Below are 18,156 nucleotides of genomic sequence, written 5' to 3'. Positions count from 1 at the left end.
TTGAGATTAACATAATATGTTTGAGTATACGAGATTTGAATGTCCGACCAATGTAGTTGAGAATTCATTTCTTACATTCGAACGATGGTGTTATATTCAAAGTTATCATGCTGTGAACATAAGGATTGACACATTGATTTGACATATGAGATTTGTAATAGTTGATCATTACTTTATTATTAAATTATTTGTGTTAATTAGACCCGGCGTTGTGGTAAATGTTATGACAGCAACAAACTTTTCAGTACCAATGTTATTAACATATTGAGTTGTAAACTATGTGTGTCTAAAATGTTCTCGATTGGAAAATTATTCAGCCTTGGTACAAACCACGCAGCGTATTGTGGATATCAGGAAATATTTTACAAATGTAATTGTCTCCACTAACCAAGACTAAAGATGAAACAACAATTTCCTTTGTTGAACAATAACCGGTACAATACTTTATCATCGTAATCAGCAGTGAGAATTGAAACACTTTCACACATTATCCGGTGTCAAGATATCACGCTAGGTGAATTGACATACCGCCGCTTGATTAATACCTAATCCATTCGCACCATTTCACATACTTTGATCATTACAAAAGTAAATTGGGATATGTTTACTAGATGCATTCAATTCAGCTAGAAATGTCTGGTGCGCAACAATCGTAATATCAAGGAAGTACTTGCTACACTGTAATTCACTAAACGTGTTTTGTATTGTTGTTCGTTTGTAGTATTGATTGTTTTTGAACCCTCAAATAATAATTCCCGACATGAAACCAAGCCGCTGAAAGTCGTTACCATCACAACGAAACAATTTGTACGATGTTTGCCAAACGTATCCTATAGTTAGGTGTACTAGAATTATTTGTGTTACGCATACATCGACAAAGAAATCGGGAATTTTTCCGTTGCATTCGCTAAAGTAAATGTCATCACAATACACTGTCACTAAAAGACGTTACTCGCATGTAATTGAATCCCTAACAATTAACTAGCTAAATCAAACCCCTAAGAAATTTCAGTCACTCATTGGGTATGAAACAGCGTCGCTTAATCGGTCTATATCGTTTTTCTAAAGTTAAATCATATCCATCCAATAGAAAACAATTTTCACTAGCTTGGTAATGAAACCGAAGTCTTCATTCAATATTTTGTTTGTGTCAAATACTTTACAATAAACACACTGGAGTGGTTGAGCTTTACATCATCAAGCTGTCATCTGTAAATCGAGATCACATCCGACTTGTAACTGTATCGTTTACCTAACCGAGTTGTATGCGCAGTTTGATATTTTTGTCATTTAGTGATTGCTGAACATACCAAACGATACACATTCACTTCCGAAATACTGCGTTGATCTCAATTCCCTTTGTCGTGATAATCGAAGTACATTTGTCTATTCATGACACATGAAAATATTCGATATTCTCATGCTACGAACATACGCAATGATTGGTGACGCTTTCAAACTGTCTCGATATCACAAGAACTTTATTGTCTGAATGGGTGTTCATGTATCTTAATAATCAAATAGTTCAACACAGAACTAGCACTAACAGAAACATCAGAGTTGTTTACACAAAACTTTGTATGTGTACAGTATGCGAATACCATGTGTAAGTCCAGCACAATTGTGGTATCCATCCGAGTTTAGTCAACACAAATTTATTACAACGGAGCCACGTAAACTTTCGTGAAAGAAAAGCATACTCACTTCCAGAGGGTTATGTCAACACCATAGCAGTTCCCCAACAACAAAGTACATATGTTTCTAGCCACGGTCCTTACATCTTTCACATAGATCAATCTACTTTGCTAACGAAAAGTGCTGAGTCATCACATGATCGCTCTCACAACAAAACAGCTAGTAGATATTATCATTCAAAATATTCCTAACCCTTTACACACCAGTGACAAATCATACAACGAATATGCTTTGCGGGTTGAATTGTTGTTCAGTGTCAAGTCTACCTGTTGAAACGTACATTAAACAGCGCAATCCAATTAAACCCACGAATCTATTTTCATTTCGTCACATACAGAAAAATAAATTTTCTTTCTCCAACACATACTTGTAACCAATCGCTTTCATTAAACACACAACACCATAAAAGTATTTAATTTCTACAACATAGACATTCCGATGTAGTCAAGAAATATTTTTATTAATCAAAATCATCGATTGCTGTTCACGGCGTTAGTGTGTGCATGTCATACCTGTGGGCCCCGTATTAAAATGGACACGACACGACTGACTGTAAGGAGATAGAAGTCTATCACATCGATTTACATGTGGTCTTCGCTACGGTTTCAAAAAAACGAATCATCTCTTTTGCATTGATCTAGACCGAGCAAGTTAGTTAATGGCCATGATTGTGTTTGTCATATGCGAATGATAGGGTTACTGTCAAATCTACATACAACAATCTTCTGACGATCATAATAGCAATTTCATTTTCCGCCCCTTCATAATTGTACAACTCGGTAACTACGTTTAACAAGACCAATCACACTACCGGCGTTGAACACAAGATACCTACCCAAGTAAAAATATCATACGGGTTTGGACAACTGACGTTTACCTGTGTAAAATTATCATTTTCACTTGGAGGTCCACCGTTACCTAACTAAAATACCATTGTCCTTTGGAGATTTATCGTTTACCCAGTGTAACAATCCCCTTTTCACTTGGAAATCTATTTTTGGCCTGAATAACAAACCCCTTTTCACTTGGAAATCTATTTTTGCCCTGGATAACAAACCTTTTTCATTTGGAAATATATTTTTTCTCTTGGTAACAAACCTTTTTCACTTGGAAATATATTTTTTCTCTGGGTAACAAACCTTTTTCACTTGGAAATATATTTTTTCTCTTGGTAACAAACCTTTTTCATTGGGAAATATATTTTTTCTCTTGGTAATAAACCTTTTTCACTTGGGAATATATTTTTTCTCTGGTTAACAATCCTTTTTCACTTGGAAATATATTTTTTCTCTGGGTAACAAACCTTTTTCACTTGGAAATATATTTTTTCCCCGGGTAACAAACCTTTTTCCCTGAGCAACAAACCTTTTTCACTTGGAAATATATTTTTTCCCCCAGGTAACAAACCTTTTTCGCTTGGAAATATATTTTTCCCTGGGTTACAAACCTTTTTCACTTGGTGGTCCGTCGTTTACCTGAGTAAAAATATCATTTTCCTTTGGGGGATCTGGCGTTTACCCAGTGTAACAATACATTTTCTCTTGGTCATCTAGCTTTTCCTAGAGTAACAAAACCATTTTCATTTTGAAATCTGACAAACACACCTGACAATTTGATATTTTTGTATATTGTTACAACGGATAGCGACAAAATATACACCAACAACAACTCCAATACATTTGTGTAATCGCATATTCACTTGTGCTGATGCAACCCATCAATATCATGGGTTACCCGCATGCAATATCCTCTTGCACACCGAAATGCATGTTTTGGAAACTTGGACAATAGGCTTCGATAGTTCTGTGATGTCCGGGTTCGTGCTTTGGATTTTCCAGAGTCAAAATGTCTGAATAAAACACCTCCTCGACGACGGTTGGTATGTGGATAACGGTGTTCGGAAAACGGTTGGATTTATGTCACCCATCGCGATAACAATTCCAGGTCGAGTTTTCCTCCGGCATGTTTACTATATTGTGTCTTTATTGGTCAATGTATGTCTCGACATTCAGTTTGAAATCGGAAATGATAAAGTATGTAACCGGATCCGGATATCAACTCTGAATCGATAAACCAATGAACAATATTCAAAGTAAACATGTTACATTCCACGAAAAAATACCATCCAGACATACGTCGCGCTTGTTTGCCCACAACAGTATACGCGTAAATGGAGGTGTGTGACATTGCATGCAATGTGTTGGTATACAAACATCGGGGAGTAAGCCTTCGATCCACAGACATTATCATAGCCGGTAATTTTGATGCAGATCGAATGTCACCCGATAACAATACCAATAAGCCACATTGCAATGACTCTGAGTCAATCTGAAGCGTGACATACAGACACACAAACACCGAGCCGTAACATGGGTTATTCGCACGACGGTGAAAGTGAACTATACAGCATATACCAATAGAGCGTTCACAGTCAAATATGCGAACCATGCACAATCATATACCCAGATTTTTGTTGGATACGTACGAAACCAATAAATCGATACATTTCTGTTCCTTCTACATCAATAATACAAGCGTAATTCCAATGCATCGCTCGAATGTGAGGTTCGTCGGGTGTAAAATCCATGTCAAATAACACCAAAGTGTGCTTTCCGTGTTTTATTATTTCCACCGACGCTTCTTGTCTGTGTCGTAACACTATGGTGCGGGGGGTTGAAAAATGGTGGATTGTGAAACGGATTGACATGACCAACTGAATCGACGTCAATAGACTTGTGACGATGTCGTTTCAAAATGCTCCGATATGACGAGACCAACCCCGATCTCTTGTGGTGACGACCGTTTCGAAACCGGACGAGCTAGACCCTTACGAAAGTGTGTTTTATGATTGCGTGTGAAATCACGAGGTAGTGTTCTATTGTGGTGTACGATTGCAGTCTTCATTCCACAGAAACATACCTTTTTGGATCACAATATCAGTCCGACATTTGCACGATATTTATCCGGAGTCGTTATGTGGGAGTAGCGACATCCATTGATCGTGACTGAAAGCCTGATCGCAATCATTTCGAGCACCGTACTTTGATAGTTCACCTGGATCAAACGCTGTAGTCTCAGCAGAAAACTTCGGTGTCGACAACACGATGGATATTGACCGATGTATCCAATTGATCTGGGTGGTCCGTCTACAGATAGGGTCATGACTATCTTGTAATGTTACAACACGATAACACCATCGAATAAATCAGTGAACGGTGTCGAAATATCGATGTAATAGCGCGGACTCAGAGTCATTGCAATGTGGCTTATTGGTATTGTTATCGGGTGACATTCGATCTGCATCAAAATTACCGGCTATGATAATGTCTGTGGATCGAAGGCTTACTCCCCGATGTTTGTATACCAACACATTGCATGCAATGTCACACACCTCCATTTACGCGTATACTGTTGTGGGCAAACAAGCGCGACGTATGTCTGGATGGTATTTTTTCGTGGAATGTAACATGTTTACTTTGAATATTGTTCATTGGTTTATCGATTCAGAGTTGATATCCGGATCCGGTTACATACTTTATCATTTCCGATTTCAAACTGAATGTCGAGACATACATTGACCAATAAAGACACAATATAGTAAACATGCCGGAGGAAAACTCGACCTGGAATTGTTATCGCGATGGGTGACATAAATCCAACCGTTTTCCGAACACCGTTATCCACATACCAACCGTCGTCGAGGAGGTGTTTTATTCAGACATTTTGACTCTGGAAAATCCAAAGCACGAACCCGGACATCACAGAACTATCGAAGCCTATTGTCCAAGTTTCCAAAACATGCATTTCGGTGTGCAAGAGGATATTGCATGCGGGTAACCCATGATATTGATGGGTTGCATCAGCACAAGTGAATATGCGATTACACAAATGTATTGGAGTTGTTGTTGGTGTATATTTTGTCGCTATCCGTTGTAACAATATACAAAAATATCAAATTGTCAGGTGTGTTTGTCAGATTTCAAAATGAAAATGGTTTTGTTACTCTAGGAAAAGCTAGATGACCAAGAGAAAATGTATTGTTACACTGGGTAAACGCCAGATCCCCCAAAGGAAAATGATATTTTTACTCAGGTAAACGACGGACCACCAAGTGAAAAAGGTTTGTAACCCAGGGAAAAATATATTTCCAAGCGAAAAAGGTTTGTTACCTGGGGGAAAAAATATATTTCCAAGTGAAAAAGGTTTGTTGCTCAGGGAAAAAGGTTTGTTACCCGGGGAAAAAATATATTTCCAAGTGAAAAAGGTTTGTTACCCAGAGAAAAAATATATTTCCAAGTGAAAAAGGATTGTTAACCAGAGAAAAAATATATTCCTAAGTGAAAAAGGTTTATTACCAAGAGAAAAAATATATTTCCCAATGAAAAAGGTTTGTTACCAAGAGAAAAAATATATTTCCAAGTGAAAAAGGTTTGTTACCCAGAGAAAAAATATATTTCCAAGTGAAAAAGGTTTGTTACCAAGAGAAAAAATATATTTCCAAATGAAAAAGGTTTGTTATCCAGGGCAAAAATAGATTTCCAAGTGAAAAGGGGTTTGTTATTCAGGCCAAAAATAGATTTCCAAGTGAAAAGGGGATTGTTACACTGGGTAAACGATAAATCTCCAAAGGACAATAGTATTTTAGTTAGGTAACGGTGGACCTCCAAGTGAAAATGATAATTTTACACAGGTAAACGTCAGTTGTCCAAACCCGTATGATATTTTTACTTGGGTAGGTATCTTGTGTTCAACGCCGGTAGTGTGATTGGTCTTGTTAAACGTAGTTACCGAGTTGTACAATTATGAAGGGGCGGAAAATGAAATTGCTATTATGATCGTCAGAAGATTGTTGTATGTAGATTTGACAGTAACCCTATCATTCGCATATGACAAACACAATCATGGCCATTAACTAACTTGCTCGGTCTAGATCAATGCAAAAGAGATGATTCGTTTTTTTGAAACCGTAGCGAAGACCACATGTAAATCGATGTGATAGACTTCTATCTCCTTACAGTCAGTAGTGTCGTGTCCATTTTAATACGGGGCCCACAGGTATGACATGCACACACTAACGCCGTGAACAGCAATCGATGATTTTGATTAATAAAAATATTTCTTGACTACATCGGAATGTCTATGTTGTAGAAATTAAATACTTTTATGGTGTTGTGTGTTTAATGAAAGCGATTGGTTACAAGTATGTGTTGGAGAAAGAAAATTTATTTTTCTGTATGTGACGAAATGAAAATAGATTCGTGGGTTTAATTGGATTGCGCTGTTTAATGTACGTTTCAACAGGTAGACTTGACACTGAACAACAATTCAACCCGCAAAGCATATTCGTTGTATGATTTGTCACTGGTGTGTAAAGGGTTAGGAATATTTTGAATGATAATATCTACTAGCTGTTTTGTTGTGAGAGCGATCATGTGATGACTCAGCACTTTTCGTTAGCAAAGTAGATTGATCTATGTGAAAGATGTAAGGACCGTGGCTAGAAACATATGTACTTTGTTGTTGGGGAACTGCTATGGTGTTGACATAACCCTCTGGAAGTGAGTATGCTTTTCTTTCACGAAAGTTTACGTGGCTCCGTTGTAATAAATTTGTGTTGACTAAACTCGGATGGATACCACAATTGTGCTGGACTTACACATGGTATTCGCATACTGTACACATACAAAGTTTTGTGTAAACAACTCTGATGTTTCTGTTAGTGCTAGTTCTGTGTTGAACTATTTGATTATTAAGATACATGAACACCCATTCAGACAATAAAGTTCTTGTGATATCGAGACAGTTTGAAAGCGTCACCAATCATTGCGTATGTTCGTAGCATGAGAATATCGAATATTTTCATGTGTCATGAATAGACAAATGTACTTCGATTATCACGACAAAGGGAATTGAGATCAACGCAGTATTTCGGAAGTGAATGTGTATCGTTTGGTATGTTCAGCAATCACTAAATGACAAAAATATCAAACTGCGCATACAACTCGGTTAGGTAAACGATACAGTTACAAGTCGGATGTGATCTCGATTTACAGATGACAGCTTGATGATGTAAAGCTCAACCACTCCAGTGTGTTTATTGTAAAGTATTTGACACAAACAAAATATTGAATGAAGACTTCGGTTTCATTACCAAGCTAGTGAAAATTGTTTTCTATTGGATGGATATGATTTAACTTTAGAAAAACGATATAGACCGATTAAGCGACGCTGTTTCATACCCAATGAGTGACTGAAATTTCTTAGGGGTTTGATTTAGCTAGTTAATTGTTAGGGATTCAATTACATGCGAGTAACGTCTTTTAGTGACAGTGTATTGTGATGACATTTACTTTAGCGAATGCAACGGAAAAATTCCCGATTTCTTTGTCGGTGTATGCGTAACACAAATAATTCTAGTACACCTAACTATAGGATACGTTTGGCAAACATCGTACAAATTGTTTCGTTGTGATGGTAACGACTTTCAGCGGCTTGGTTTCATGTCGGGAATTATTATTTGAGGGTTCAAAAACAATCAATACTACAAACGAACAACAATACAAAACACGTTTAGTGAATTACAGTGTAGCAAGTACTTCCTTGATATTACGATTGTTGCGCACCAGACATTTCTAGCTGAATTGAATGCATCTAGTAAACATATCCCAATTTACTTTTGTAATGATCAAAGTATGTGAAATGGTGCGAATGGATTAGGTATTAATCAAGCGGCGGTATGTCAATTCACCTAGCGTGATATCTTGACACCGGATAATGTGTGAAAGTGTTTCAATTCTCACTGCTGATTACGATGATAAAGTATTGTACCGGTTATTGTTCAACAAAGGAAATTGTTGTTTCATCTTTAGTCTTGGTTAGTGGAGACAATTACATTTGTAAAATATTTCCTGATATCCACAATACGCTGCGTGGTTTGTACCAAGGCTGAATAATTTTCCAATCGAGAACATTTTAGACACACATAGTTTACAACTCAATATGTTAATAACATTGGTACTGAAAAGTTTGTTGCTGTCATAACATTTACCACAACGCCGGGTCTAATTAACACAAATAATTTAATAATAAAGTAATGATCAACTATTACAAATCTCATATGTCAAATCAATGTGTCAATCCTTATGTTCACAGCATGATAACTTTGAATATAACACCATCGTTCGAATGTAAGAAATGAATTCTCAACTACATTGGTCGGACTTTCAAATCTCGTATACTCAAACATATTATGTTAATCTCAAGTCGCCGATACTGAGAAGTAATTACTTTTGTCTTAAAAAATATACCGAGTAGTAATTAGTTTGTCTTGCAGAATATACCGCGTAGTAATTCCTCTATCTTACAGAATAGTAACGACTTTTCAAGCTGAATAAAAAAAAAGATGTGTAGGGATATGAATACAACCAAGCTTGTTATGGACTTTAGGTTTTAGTGATTGTATGGATTCGTGTATGTTTGGCTGTTTTTCATACTGGTACTGTTTGAGTTGGTTGGGTAAGTTACAAACGGATTTACTTGACAACGTTTTCGTGGTTGACTCATTGAATATGGTGAGATGGCGAGATGTCGAGACGTAATACTATTTCCGTACACTCAATTACAACAAAAAATACCCCGATAGTTTGTTCAAGGTTTCGACAAATAGATTGAAATATTCCGATTTAACTCATCGCGTCACAAGTCGATCGCGGTATGCACAAGTGGTTGTCAAGTTAGAAATATTTACAACAGGTGTTATTTCATTGAATGATTCTATTGTGTGTAGTAACACATTAAAATATCGCGATAGTATTTACTGAAACTCTATTTGATAAACGGAAAACTCAGTCGTGAATAGAGTTGTAAGTTTCAAGGATTGTTTCAAAGTATGATCTTGAAATGTGGCTGGATCAAAGTTGGTAGTCATGTTTGTCAAAGTTCAAATATTTCATTTTGGATTATCTGGATTTACCTTTAGTACATCCCGCGAATGGATTCTGATGCGGTACTATAACATTTTTGATAATAATGACTCAAGGATTTTCAATCAACAATACTGGAATTTTTGGGTAATGTTAGAGTTGCCAAATGATTAGTTTCGTGTTTTTGTTAAGTGTTTGATTTCAAGTTGATAAAGACAATAACTGTGTAATGCACGTACTTGTGATTCTTGATTCTTGTAGAGTTATAGTTGGTATTGATTCTATAAGTGTGAAAACAGTGGCGCGGAATGTGCGAATAATTCGATGCGGCTGAAAGTCGGCGTCAGTAATATTCGGGTTACGTTCGATTCAACAAAAACGCGTTAAGGATTTGTCAAAGGATTAGAGTTGTACCGATTTAAAACATTCTGATACGGATCGACTTGATTTGTGTAGTGAGTTTCATTTCAAGTTGATAAACTAACACATTGATTGAATATTTTCATGGATCTTATCACGCAACTAAAGTCAGCCACTATTCTGGAGGCGTGAAACATATAGCGATCGCGGGCGAGTGACAAATTGTTGGTTTTCGAATCACCGTCTGCGACGGCTCTGTGACAAACTTATTACCGAAATATTACCTTGTGAGCGGGTATGAGAGATTGCTATATGTCTGAAGCATTATCCGGTGAGTGGTCGTTGGATTTTAAAATTATATCACAACCTTTTGAATAAGCGTTCTCTTCACAAAGGATTAGGGTTAGAGCGGAAATAAGTGACAATTTGTCGCTATTCAAGTTACCGCGGTCTGTTATTCGTTACTTGTTAAATCTTACCAGCGAAATCAAGTTCTGTGACAAACTGATTACTAAAATTTCACCGCGTGAGCGATCGGTATGGTTATGACACCAAGTCGTGAAAGATGGGTATGTCCGAGACATTATCTTGTCAGTGATCGCGGGGTTTTGCAAACTATTCCACACCTTTTTGAATAAGCGTTAACTTCACAAAGGATTACGGCTAGAATAGAAATAAGTGACAATTTGTTGGTATTCAAGTCTCGCCGGTGATGTATCTGTTATTCGGCACTTATTACACTTATCATGAAATTAGAGTGAGAACATAAAGCGTCAAGTTGTTGTTTTCGAATTTTGATGTCGAGGTGATAAATTTACGCATTCAATTACAATTCAACTTCGGTTGTGTATTGAGTGATAGATCGATATGCCGGAAGTGGTATCTTGTGAGCGATCGTAGGATTTTACAAATATTTCACATCTTTTTGAAGTGTTAGTTTGCGAACGCGACTATTGTTGATATTCGAATCGCCGTCTGTCGCACGCACTGCGTAAATCCTCTTGCAAGCCACGTTTCCGTTTGCGCGGTTATTGTTGGTGACTATTCAACACCGTGCGAGAGATGGTTGAAAGTGCGAATCACGACCGCATCCATAAGAACACATGACGAATCATCACAGATCTCGTAAGAATACACGACAGGCGAATCACCGCCACCGCCTATAGCAAAAAAGGCGAGTCACGACCACGAGTTTTCACGATATACACATTAACAAAGATTCATTCACATGACTATTTACTTGATACATATTCAACACCGGTCGAGAGATGCATATACCGAAAAGGGTCACCGGTTCAAGACGAGTTTCGAGGCACCGGTCGAGTGATCGCTATACCGAAAAGGGTCACCGGTTCAAGACGAGTTTTCGCGGCACCGGTCGAGAGATCCCTATACTCATAAGGCACCGGTCGGGTGGAAGGGGGGTCTGAAAGGGTCACCGGTTCAGGACGAGTTTTCGCGGCACCTCACCACCCCGCCCATAAGAGACAATGGCACACCACGACCGATCTATATAACTACTCTCGCCAAGGAATCCCTTTACTCCTGTGATATAACCACTAAATAACAAGTTCAGATGACAGATATGAACGACTAGGCTGGACGTGATATGTTTATTAAAAACACACACCAAAATCCTGGCGTCGAAAGCGTTGCGCATTAATATTACAATGGATTTTTGGCACTCGTTCATATCCAATCGAAGTCACGGATTTTTAAGACAATAAATACAGCTGCAAAATTAGCTACTAATTAATAGAAATATATCAAATTTCTACATATACTGTGATGCTATTTTCAAGAAAAGTCATTTTGTGGCTGTTTATCACCAGCCTACAATCAGTATTTGCACGAGATAGATGACGGTTGAGCGATAATTGAGCTAATTTTGAACGGGTCCGTTGTTGTCCAAAAGCGGTCCGCGAAGAAAAAAAGGTTGAGAACCAGTGTTTTAGGCCATGTAACATGCGACACCAAGACGTGTGCCAAAACGATCGGCAGCGAGAAAACCTTGGTCGAATAGGACTACCCATATGATGACCGAAAACTTCGTTATATACACAAAATACATATATTTTAACTGTCCACAGGCACCTAAATGACTGCCGCTGAATGTTCTTAGCAACCAACCTCAAAAGACAAATACCATCCCGCAGGTACGCAGGACGTCACAAAATCACATCATGATACGGAGTCATACCAACGGGCCATACAGTTTCAAAGACACCTCGGTCAGCTCTACCGGTAAATCTCCTTACGTGAGCAGAGGGGACAAGAAATTGATTGCAATATATATGCAATTCCCGATCTTATTGACCGATTTCGTGGACAACGAGCAACGTGATTTGGGGTAGGTTTATCACCCTAGGGGAGCCCAAGACCCAAATTTTGTGGAGAGGCCGAGGAAGTGCTATCTCGTTCGTGATCACGGATATACGCTTGCAGATGTTCAATTATTATTGTGGTGGGTCGTACCTTTTCAAACACACCTCACTCAGCTCTACCTGTAACTCTGATTATGGGAGCAGAGAGAGGATAAAAATTGATAGCAATATATATGCAATGCCCGATCACATTGACGGATTCAATCATGAATTATAGACATTTTTCGCGCTTAGGGCGTTAAGGTCAGAAAGGCGGACTCAGTAAACGGCCTCCAATGTAGCTGACAAGTAGCAGTAAACAGCGTGCAGCCTGAGGGGGTCTGAGGGCGAAGCCCCTCTGATGTTCGGTTTATCATCATATGGGGCCAAGACCAACGTTTTTGAGGATGGGCGAAGTTTTGTTACGGTCATACCTCACCTGTCGTCTGGACGAGTATAAGTTATTTGCCAGTCGTGCCTCACCTCGATAACGCAATTCATCATGGACAGCAGAGAATTTATAATAACTAGCATCAATCAAATGGTATCGACGCACTGATTCCGTAAATCCAAATATTAACAATGCCTGAATACTGAATACCGGAATCCCCTCAAATCCACCAAGGGATGTGAAATTCTGAGCACCAAGCACTTAGAAACTATTGACATCTAGCGCTATTGACATCTCTCTCTCTCTCTCTCTCTCTCTCTCTCTCTCTCTCTCTCTCTCTCTCTCTCTCTCTCTCTCTCTCTCTCTCTCTCTCTCTCTCTCTCTCTCTCTCTCTCTCTCTCTCTCTCTCTCTCTCTCTCTCTCTCTCTCTCTCTCAGTAATCTTGAGATTTCCTTCGCGATTCAATGCGACTTCATTCGATCAATTTTAGCTTCACAGTACATATGCGAACAGCAGAAGAAAATGATGAGCCCCACAACGTAATAAGACTTGGCAGCCAATGTTCCTCTCTAAAGAAATTTGTTTTTGTTACGCATAGGTGATTCCGATCTTTCCACTACCAACAATCGTGATGGGAGGTCAAGGAGAAACAACAAAGTGACTAATAACAATCGATCAACCCATACAACTCTGCCAGTGAATCTATACACATGGACTGAAAAATATTAATTATTTGATAGCAATATGTGAATCTACTAATATGAGACGTAATTCAATCGTGAATCTGAAAAAATGTTCGCATGACCATAACGAATCCAAGGAACCATTCCAAACGGGACCACTCAGGATTTCGGTGCGTAGCCTACAGTAAGACGATATGAAAAAGTAGATTAGTCAATTTTTTTGTCAATTTTGTCAATGTCTGTATAAATTGTGACTAAACATGTGTTTCACAACCATTTTGAAGATACGATTATTGAAGATTAAACTCAATTCGTATTAGAGAAAGCATGACAAACTCAAACTCAAGCAGTAGCGCTCAACTGAGTATAGGCTGATTTCGACTTCATTCGAGCAAATTTTTGATAATCTTTGAAGATTAAGGCCCGTATTCAAGAAACCTCACTCAGTGCTCAAACTCACTTTGCGTCAAAATTGCGTAACAATCGGTATTCAGAGAGCGCAACTCAATAATGAGTTTGAGCACGGCTGGAGTCGGACTTCGCGGTCTGTCGAGCTCGACTTCGAGCTGTTTGGTATTCAGAGACGATGCGCGGTAGCTGGCGAGCTGAGAATTTGGCAGTCGAGTGCGCGTTTTCCGAGTCGAGCCGGGGGCTGTCTCAAGGCTTTACTCGAACGCTTTGCACTGACTTTTCTGGTAGTATGCTGCGGGATGATGGGCTGTGCACATATTTTAATCGTATTTATGATCTTAATGGTAAACTATACCGGTATAGTACATTGTAAAGTCCACAGAGTTCGATCATTTTCATGTAATATCTGGCTTTAATAAGCTGTATAATAGTGTACTGTATATCAATGAAATGGTAGTTGTGAAGTATGGCAGTGATGAGGTAGTATTCATACAAGCCTTGCTTTTTCGCAGTTTTCTCGATGTGTCTGCCACGTGATAATGTTTAGGAAAGCAAACTATATTGTTGGATTTCAACAGAAACATTTTTCCAGTTACAGTTATGTCAAAATTAAGGTTTAGTTTGGCTGACAAGAGCCGTCTTATGACTCTTGTAAGAGCAAAGCTGGATGTACTTGAGGATAAAAGAAATGATGGAAATTCTATCCAAAGGAAAAATGCTGCATGGGAAGATCTTGCCGTTCAATACAATTCCTTCCCGGATGCTCAAAAGGTATCATCCAAGCAGCTTAAAAAATGTTGGAATAACATGGAGGCGAGGTAAGATTTTTGATGAAATTCTAGGAATGTGCCGAGGCCAGTTCTAATGCGTAGCGTATGCATTTCAACAGATCGAAAGAAGATATAACAGAGGAACGTGCCCACCTGGCTGCAACTGGCGGAGGTCCTCCAACCAAGGCAGTACCAGAGATGTCACAGATGATCCATAGCATGATACCGGAATAATTCAAGCCACTCCAGAACGATTTTGATTCTGACCAAGTGGTGTTTGTGGACGTTTCCGTAGCATCGACATCTTCAGGTACGGTATTCCATAATAATGGACACTTCATTGATAAAAGCACCATATCAAGCAGTTATCCCCGCTATTAGTAGTCAACGGTATTCGCTGTTGATATTTGAGCATCGCTGTCTCTGGTTATGTAGGTTTTGCTGCGTGTTGGGTTACCGCATAGCTGCGATTCCTGTACTTACCAAATTTGTGCCATACCTCCAAAATCGCTCCGTATAATAACTGTAAAACCTTATATTTGCAAACCCGAAAACTAACACTGACCAGAATTAGCACTGCGCATTGATTGATAGTCATGAGGACCATAGCCAGTCAATGGTGATCAGGGTCTGGGGCATATCCACGATGTGATGTTGACATCGATATTGTTTATTATTAATGAACGTTAACTAAAATCTGTGTAAATATATACAGATACATTACTAAAATTCTGAGCAAAGCTTTAGAAGCATATATAAGTTATTTAGAATTTATACGCATTTGCAATGCAATGAGTGCTTTCTATAATCATATATCCCAATTTCAGATGTAAGTTTCACGACTGCAACTCCGGCTTCAAGGCCGGTGGTGAAAGAAACGGAAAAGACAGAGATGCCAAGAAGGAAACCAAAAAGAGCTGAATTTAACAACTTCATATCGGATGCCATGTTCTTGGAGCATGAGTTGAAAGTGGAAAAGATTAAATTGGTTCTGATCTGCAGTCGGTACTTGTGACCAAGCAGCTGTTGATAGCAGATGCAAGGCAAAAGCTTGAAGGCTTGCCTTCACCAGTCCTACTAGAAACCGGTCTACCTACTTTATAAAAGCTTTCAATTTAAGATTCATTGCTTCTGCTTGCAGCACCGTGATGCAAATATTTTTTTGTGCCATTTACCTGCGCATTATTGATGTTACTATGCTTGTACTTGCAGCAATGTGACATGAATGCTTTCCTTGTGCCATACCCATTTAACTGTGGATTATTGATAGTTACTATGCTTGTACTTGCAGCAATGTGACATGAATGCTCCCCTTGTGCCATACCCATTTAACTGTGGATTATTGATAGTTACTATGCTTGTACTTGCAGCTATGTGACATGAATGCTTTCCTTGTGCCATACCCATTTAACTGTGGATTATTGATAGTTACTATGCTTTGCAGCAATGTGACATGAATGCTTTCCTTGTGCCATACCCATTTACCTGTGGAATATTGATAGTTACTATGCTTGTACTTGCAGCAATGTGACATGAATGCTTTTCTTGTGCCATACCCTTTTAACCGTGCATTATTGATAGTTACTATGCCTCTAATTGCAGCACCGTGACATCAATACGTTTCTTTTGCTATGCCCGTTTAACTGCATAAGCCTTGACTTGCAACACCGCACTGTGATATTTGTGCTTTTTTCGCTATGCCCATGTAACCGTGGATTATTGATAGTTACTGTTCCACTTCTTTTCTTTCTACACTGTACCATTTCGTTCGGTTCCATACAAGTGATACCGCAGTTTCTTTATTTCTGATAAATTAAATTTCATTCGTAAAGTGGGTTTCTACGATCCGTCGTCTCCGAGCTAGGCCTCTCAGGGAGCTTCGTACATCTCTCGGTGCCTCTACAACTTCTTATGGGATGACAGGGACATCAGTTTCATTGTTGATGATGCACCTAAATTTGAAGGGAGTTAAGCGCTTGATAATAAAAAAAATCAAGAAATATATTACCTGTGCTTTCTGGCATAGTTGTATAACACTGCTGTTAACATTAATCACAGTCATTGATGTGTCGCCCGTAGACCCAGTGATAAGCAGGGGAACACGCTCTTCCACACTCCAAAATTCCTCTCTATAGTTGTTCTGGAGGATATTAGAACCTTGTTCAGCAGCTGTTGGTCGTAAAATCGTGTGGCCTCATTGGCTGCGACTTCAACTTGTGGGAATTTGATGTTTGCTGAAGCTGAGCTTTTATGAGCTATGGCCATACTGTCCAGCTTCACCAATCCACCAACCAATGGTGAGCTGGGATACATGTTCCAGTTCCCCAGCAACAACTTGAAAGCTTCCTGTGGCGTAAAAGCGCAAAACAACAAGTAACTTCAACAACAGGGGCAGGCCTTTGTTGGATGGGCTGGTAAGGTCATGTAGGATCTCCATAAACCACTAACACCGGCTTTCGTAAGCCTATAGCGATCAGAACACAGTTCCTCAGTAATGTATTCCACGGGATTATCAAAATCTGTAAGGTACTTCCGTACTTGCTGCAGCCTGTTTCCATTCACTTGCATGTAATATTCTAACATATTCATGTCAATAGCTATTTTATCTGAAAGGAATGAAACACGTACCGTATACCTATCTGCCAATATGGAATCGGTGTCTCGTGCACACCAAAGATTCTACTAATTGTCCTCACGGTGCGATACTGCACACCAAATATATTACGCTAAACGTACCGGGATTCCAACCCGGCATCTTAACAGTTCATATCGAGCGAGCGCACAGCGCACGGTTGCGAACGATGCCAGACGTGTCGAGTAAGACTCGAAACTGAGCAAAGCTAGAAAATGTCTTTGAATACCAAGGAGCTACTCCAATGGAGTTGAACTCCGCCTTTACTCCGTCGAGCAAGCCTTGAGTTTGAGTTCGAGGCGTCTCTTTGAATACGGGCCTAAGTGGAATTCCTACGTGCAAGTCATTCATTACTTTATAGCTTTGGCAGTAGCCTAAATCTCTGTGCGCTAGGTCGCTATTGTTGTTTGCTGGCGGACTGCACTGCCTAAGACAGACTTAAATGCAATATAGGTTGCTTGGTTTCGTCCTCAATTTGGCTATAAATCAACACAATTTAATTCATTTCCAAAACTGATCAAATTTAGCATGGCAGGACAGAACGACCCTGTGCTCTCTGTAGTCACTACCAGCATCAGGATTAGTCTCAGTGCAACCTACCTTGAAATTCGTTGATGTCCTTTTCAATGTTTTTTTGTTATTTTCAAACAAGTTTGTGGAAGTTTGTCAGCGATGTAAAAGACTAAACAACTGTAATGCGGATTCAAAATTGGCGTATGATATACCTTATGTATACTATTATATCAGGAGTGGGCAGCCCGTACGGCCGCATGCGGCCGTCGACGCCTAATTCAATTAGTATGTGTTGGCAGCCGTAGAAATGCAAATTGCAATTACGAATTCACTCCCGAATTATCGAGAGATTTTATTTAATCTTGAAATTTTCTTCGCGCTCCGCGCAATTCAACAAGACTACATTTTTCGATTTT

The 18,156-nt window shown here is 39.0% G+C and overlaps 1 protein-coding gene and 1 long non-coding RNA gene across 3 annotated transcripts; one reads left to right on the top strand and one right to left on the bottom strand.

The window, feature by feature from the left end:
- The first annotated feature begins 13,840 nt into the window (after positions 1 to 13,840).
- LOC145447770 (myb/SANT-like DNA-binding domain-containing protein 3) lies at positions 13,841 to 15,571 on the top strand. 2 transcript variants are annotated; one of them, XR_013917700.1, is made up of 3 exons: positions 13,841 to 14,643; positions 14,715 to 14,905; positions 15,423 to 15,571. XR_013917700.1 is itself a non-coding variant. In XM_080326041.1 (2 exons), the coding sequence occupies exons 1-2, from the start codon at positions 14,426 to 14,428 to the stop codon at positions 14,827 to 14,829; spliced, it is 333 nt and encodes a 110-aa protein (XP_080182167.1). In that variant the 5' UTR covers positions 13,841 to 14,425; the 3' UTR covers positions 14,830 to 15,025. The 2 variants fall into 2 exon arrangements, 1 of the variants encoding a protein (XP_080182167.1); XM_080326041.1 differs by lacking the exon at positions 15,423 to 15,571 and having other exon boundaries at positions 14,715 to 15,025.
- Positions 15,572 to 16,096: 525 nt separating this feature from the next.
- Positions 16,097 to 16,941, bottom strand: LOC145447765 (uncharacterized). The gene is made up of 2 exons (XR_013917699.1): positions 16,604 to 16,941; positions 16,097 to 16,547 (listed from the first exon to the last, which is right to left on the bottom strand). It is a non-coding gene; the product is annotated as an uncharacterized LOC145447765 (long non-coding RNA).
- Between the last annotated feature and the right edge of the window lie 1,215 nt (positions 16,942 to 18,156).

Source organism: Botryllus schlosseri, chromosome 1 (assembly GCF_051294905.1).
Source record: "Botryllus schlosseri isolate E-star chromosome 1, Bs_hap1, whole genome shotgun sequence".
Lineage (NCBI taxonomy): Eukaryota > Metazoa > Chordata > Ascidiacea > Stolidobranchia > Styelidae > Botryllus > Botryllus schlosseri.
Note: the sequence above shows the minus strand (reverse complement) of the source record. Positions and strands in the feature narration are given on the sequence as shown.